A 6,322-nucleotide genomic window follows, 5' to 3' on the forward strand; every position below is an offset into this window, starting at 1 on the left:
CCTATGGTCCCTTTATTTGCAGCCTCATCTTTAACGATATCAGCAACAGCTATTTACAAACGGCACTAAAGAGCAAGATGAGAAGTGCAAAGCTTCGCCATCATACAAAAGCTAATAACGCCACGATTGGTACGCTAAAAGGAAAGGCAGCGCCATCTGCTGGATATCGTAGGTAGGACAGTTTCTAGTAGTACAGTGCATTCATTGTAAATGTAACCGAGATTTACGTGTAGGAACACAAAATGTTGGAAAAGCTAAACCTGACCCATGACCAAAAGTATGTTTTTAATACTTCTAGCAAGGTTCACATTACACTAGTCAACATAAGTAGCTGTGTGCCGCTCGGTCATGGGAAGAATTGTAGCATCCGGCGTTTCCTCATCATTAAAGCGAGGTCGTCCTCCTCAGAGTTTCCAAATAAAACCGATCCAGCTGTGTGTGCAGTTGTGCTTCTTTGCGACTGCGTCATCCATCTTTGAGATCGACATCGAGGAACAGACGCAGAAATGTCCGGCCATGCATTATTCTCTGTTTCTTTCAGTCTGTGCTTGTGGGCGGCTGTCGGAGTCGTTCCGAGCCGGGCAATGATCATTCCGGGCGGCCAGGAGCAACAACAAAGCTTTGTCAGCTTGAACGACATGTTCCGTGAAGTGGAAGAGTTGATGGAAGATACGCAGAACCTACTGGAGGATGCCGTCGACCAGGTCAAATAAAACAATATCTATTCATCTTTACAATAGCCCGATGTTGATGTGATTGTATTTTTATCCCAAAAAATATATCTTTTTTTCATCACCCCCACAATTTATTTTTTTTTTTGGGGGGGGGGGGGGGTGATGAAAAATAACTAATTATTTTTCATCACCCCCACAAAATTTATTTATTTTTATTTTTTTTGTGGGGGTGATGCGAGTAAAGAGGAAACCACAGCAGCAGTGATGCTGATCTACTGTAGTCAGAACTGGCACTTTCAAGCTGTATCAGTTTAGCAAGTTTATTGTTGTTGATGTTGTTTTTCTTTGCGTTGTTTGTTGAGAAGCATGCCCTATTATTAATTACATTCACTAAGAAAAAAAAAAGATTATGATCCTTGCCTTATTAATAATTACATTGATTAAGCAAAAAAAAAAAAAGAGAGAGAAAAAATAAAGATTATGACTGCATGCAATTTCTTCACCAATGCTAATTTACAGCGTTAATAAAAAACATGCTGTTAAAATGACAGCCCTGTGACAGAATAAATAAATAAATCAATACAAATCAATCAAGTGACTCATGTCACTACATGGGCCCCTCCTTTCGCTATCAGTGAGTATATTTCTTGTAACCTTACACTTTGTCCGGCCTTTTTGGTACATGCCATTTTCAAGTGGATTCTAACTCTCAGATAACAACGGAGACTGCCAAGTCACTGGAAAATCATCATCACCACTACCACAATGACACAAAGACGATAGATGGAGCAATAACCATCCAAACTGACAAGGTATTTCTTAAATACACATACTTAGTTATCAGAACTAGTCAAGAAGTCTTTTAGCTAACAGTTTTTTTTCTTTTCCTTTATTGTCTTTTAAAGGAAATTAATAGCACGGCAGGAGAGACAGAATCACCACAAATCCGTGTGGAGATCTCAGGCGAGTGGAACAGTGTGTATCATGTAAGTCTTTAGCGTTCCTGTCGTCTTTCAGGGAAATGTAACAAAAAACTAACAAAAGCACACGGTGAGTTAGAGTTCAGCTAATGATGTCTGACTAAGTTTTAAGGAATCCCGTTTTGGTTCTCAGACACAGACTCTTCCCTAAAATTTTAAAGCAAACTCTAGCAACTTTATTTTATTATCACAGTACTGTACTACAACCATTTAAATCAGAAATTTAACTATACTTGGGGTTGATTGTTGGCTGCTTTCAAACTGTAAGTGAAATGTGAAGTTTTGTTTTTACATACAGTTTACAGCATGCAACTAACACATTGTATGTTTTTCATTTTTCAGCATTTGTTAGCAGGCAGCAAGCATGTTGATGTCAGGTGTTGACGGTCTGCTTTTTATTATACATATTGAAATCCCTCAAGGGGAAATTGAACTCACAAGCTGCTGCATATTTTATGGAGCACTCACACACATGCAGGAATGTAAGAAGAGATGTCAGCGTGAAAGTGGCGTGCAATCAGTGCTGTACCTCTTGAGCTGGGGCTGGGGGGGGGGGGTTTAACCATTTTTAATGAATAACTTAAGTTTAGGTATTTCGCTTTCCTCTCAGTTGTCATAAAGATTGATGCAAGGAAAACCAATTGGGGAAGCAGGGTAAATGTCTACACTGTAAAAAATTGACTGTAGAATTTACAGTAAATAACTGGAAAAAAAATTGCCAGCTAAATGTAAAATCTCACTTAATACTGTAAAAATCTATTATAGAATATTACTGTCATTTTTTGTGCATTTTTTATTGTACAAAAAATACAGTTACTTAAATAACAGTAAATAACAAATTTATATAAATTATTATAAATTAAAGTTACTTTGAATACTGTTGCTGTAATTTATAGTCAGTTAAAAAAAAATACAATTTAACAACAAAACAGTTTAAAATTAAATGTAAAAATCTATCAGCATATTATTGTATTTTGTGCATGTTTTTACTGCATATAAATGACTCTTACTTAAATTACAGTAAGTAACTAATTTATATACAGTAAAAAATTGTAAACAATTTACAATTTGACAACAAAACAGTTTAAAAATCAATTTAAACATCTATTATAGCATATTACTGTAAAAAATGTTTTTACTGTAGTATATAAATTATAGTTACTTAGAATACAGTGACTGTAATTTATATACAGTAAAAAAAAAAAGTGTAAATTACAGTTACTTAGAATAATAATATGCTTTAATAGGTTTTTAGTACAGTAGGCTAATTAACTGATATTTTACAATAATTAGCTGGCAACTTTTTTGCCAGTTATTTATTGTAAATTCTACAGTCAATTTTTTTTACAGTGCACTCTTTGACTAAATGTATAACAACGTATACCCTATTGAATAAAAGCGAGAGTTGAAACTTGAAGATTACGCCAAGCTGCGATATTTTGTCCTACTTACTAATGAGTTATCAGTAAATCCTTTGGGAGGGAAATATTTACTAGACGAGACTGATAAGTGCTACTGTGCGTATGACTAACAGCAGCAGTATTTGCCTGGACCATATTGAGGTAATTACAGGGTTGTCTGGCCCCTACTTATAGTTTCCAGTGGGCTTTTATTACTTCGAGAAGACCTCATGACAAATGCTGCAGAAAAAACCCCAGAGAAACTCAGTGAGCATATGAACAGTGCACGGGATAATTCTTTTAAAATGATCTGGTTTATAGATAGCCTATTTACGGGACTGCACTGCATGTTATTTTAACAATGGTTCTGGCTGTCCACGAGCTAAGCAGATTATCATAATACTCTATAATACTTGGTAGCAAACCAAATGAAAACAATATTAAGATGCTAATCCAGATAATCATCTACTTTTTGTTTTATATGGTGGATAAAGGTTTTAGCTTTAACGAGACTGGTGGAGCTCGGTTAAGATAGGTTGGTTTTCTTAAGTGTGCTGCATACTGACAGTGGCCAAGAGAGTGCAAGAGCCTGTTTAACACCTCACCCTTTTTTGAGGGAAACTCAAAGCTGCTGAATAAAAAAAAAAAAGGCCTGTTGGAAATATGAGACAGGCCAAATATGAAATTATTATTTACATTTTGTTAAAAAAAATAATCTGCTCAAGTCAACAATCACATAAACAATATGGGTAAATTCAATGCCCTCTGGTGATCATTGGGTCCAGACTCCCCTACTTTATCCTTGACATGAGGAACTGTTTTTAATTATGCTTGGTTATATTTGCACTGCTCACACCCATGGGAAGAGAAAAGACAACAATAAAAGGGTGAAGTTCATGAACTGGTGCTGTTTTGGGCAAAAACATGGGCAGAGATTCAAGTGTACTTTATTTACTGTAAATTGACAGTAGACACATAATTATAAGTTCACCGTTATAAATGATTCATTCTTTGAGATGTTAGCAACTTGTTTTTTCTCCAAAGCCTGAGCAGGCTTCAGAACTAGAGAACTGTTTGCGTTAAAATATGTCCAGTCATTTTGAAGCATTGTCGGTGTAAATTAATCAGTAAGTTAGTGTATATGAAGACTGAGGCATAACACGCGGAGCACATAGTGACTGAACAGCAGTCCAGACACAAAAGGAAGGGTGGGAGTAAGAAAAAGGAAAAGATAAGAGGAAACAGCAACAGACTTGCAGTTTATGGGCCTAAAAAGCTGCACACACACAGTCGGTCTATTAGTTCAAAGTTCCTGCTTCATTTCTTTGCCCCACGAGTGATGAAATGTGTATCTCTCACTACAGGAGTGCATGGTGGACGAGGACTGCGGTGAACTAAAGTATTGCCTGTATGAGATTGACAGCTCCAAGTGCCTCCCCTGCATACCAACTGATATGGTGGGAAGTCAGTCTTGTTATGTTTTGCTCCGTTAAACAAGCGTCATTTTTATGTGCGCAATGAAACAAATGACAGATGTTGTAAATGCTGAGTACCTTTCAACGGGCACCAGGGCTGGACTGGCACAAAAAAAAATGGGCCCTTGCATTTTGACTTGGGCACGCCGGGCCCAGCCCGACTAACATGTAGCTCTGCCAGTGATGTTTATTGATTATGTTTCAGTTTGCTATCTATATTTGAAATTGATTAATGGAGTGGTCCCTTTAAATTGTGAGCCAGCCTCTTGGGGGTAAAATGTAGGAAAATAATAATTAAAAAGCACTGCATCGGCCCCAAAAGAGGCCGGCCCACCGGGCATCTGCCCTGTATGCCAAATGGCCAGTCCAAGCCCTGACGGACACACATTTACACATGATCAAATCAATAGCCAAACGTCTTTGATTTGTACTGTAATGTCATTACTTTAAGCCAAATGGCCATATAAAACTCTTTAAAAATATATATATAAAAAAAAAAATATATATATATATATATATATATATAATTATTTGCATTATAGTTTGTATATCTGAATGTATTTCCCTTCTTAGCCCTGCACAAAGAATGAGGAGTGTTGCTCAAGTCAGTTGTGTGTTTGGGGCCAATGTACAGTCAATGCCACTGAGGGAACAGAGGGAACAATCTGTCAGGATCAGAATGACTGCAAACTGGACCTCTGTTGTGCCTTTCAACGAGGTAACCTCGTATGTGCATGGTTGAATGGCATTCAAGTATTCAACCCGTTCTATCCATACACTTTCTGCCACATATTTTGCTCAGTGCTCAGATATTGCCAGCTAACACTGGGTGAGAGGCGGGGTGCATTTCACCCATATGGGTCTTTTAGATTTTACTAAAAAATCTAGCATACATGTCTCTCTCTCTCTCTCTCTCTCTCTCTCTCTCTCTCTCTCTCTCTCTCTTTCTCATAGAGCTTTTATTTCCTGTGTGCAACCCCAAACCGGGAAAGGGTGAGGCCTGTCTTAACCATCCCAACCTATTGATGGACATGCTTGCCTGGGACCAGGAGGGTCCTCGCGACTACTGCCCCTGTGCCAATGACCTTCAGTGCACACTTCGAGGGTAAGAGCAAAGATTAGATAATAAAGATGAGATAATGTAGGTCCTAAATTATGCTTCAAAACTTTCAGAAGCACGGCAAGTGAGTGCAGTTACTTCTTAACTCATTTCTTTGCTCCATTACCTGTATTTTTTTTTTCTGTTTCAGACGTGGATCTGTTTGTGGGCCATAGTACTGAAAATTAACCTATTTAAATTAACATACATGAGGTTGCCTGCAGCTACAGTGAAGTCGTGATTGATGATTGACCAAAGAACAGCGAACCTGCTGCAACTGTCAGTTTTTCAAGATTTGAAGGAGTTGTACTGTTTTTTAATGTATGTATTATTTGTAATAAAAAATGCAAAGACCGAAGATAAGATACTACATCTTGTTTCCCCTCACCCCCTCTGAAATTGAAACAACTGAACACTAGGGGGCCCTCGTATTTTTTAACTGCATGCAATGCAAAAAAAACAGCGTGATAAGAGATGGGTACCGACTGAGCTTTGTTATTTATTATTTATTTGCGATTTGTACATGTTTCAAACCTGTAGTCTTGAATCATGTTGATTTGTTTTAGGATCTCTTAACGGCTTTTATGACATCTTTGTGCTGTGGTCTTGACTGACAACACCAAATGCCTCCATTTGAATCTTAAAAACACATATTGCAGTTTCAAATGTGATTTGTGTAGAAAAGTGATCTCTA

The 6,322-nt window shown here is 37.4% G+C and overlaps 1 protein-coding gene across 1 annotated transcript; it reads left to right on the forward strand.

The window, feature by feature from the left end:
* The first annotated feature begins 333 nt into the window (after positions 1–333).
* LOC144053754 (dickkopf-related protein 3-like) lies at positions 334–6,270 on the forward strand. The gene is made up of 7 exons (XM_077568540.1): positions 334–704; positions 1,388–1,486; positions 1,580–1,660; positions 4,419–4,511; positions 5,103–5,247; positions 5,484–5,634; positions 5,780–6,270. Exons 1-7 carry the CDS (start codon positions 507–509, stop codon positions 5,802–5,804), a joined length of 792 nt encoding a protein of 263 aa, XP_077424666.1. The 5' UTR covers positions 334–506; the 3' UTR covers positions 5,805–6,270.
* Positions 6,271–6,322: the final 52 nt, after the last annotated feature.

Source organism: Vanacampus margaritifer, chromosome 6 (assembly GCF_051991255.1).
Source record: "Vanacampus margaritifer isolate UIUO_Vmar chromosome 6, RoL_Vmar_1.0, whole genome shotgun sequence".
Lineage (NCBI taxonomy): Eukaryota > Metazoa > Chordata > Actinopteri > Syngnathiformes > Syngnathidae > Vanacampus > Vanacampus margaritifer.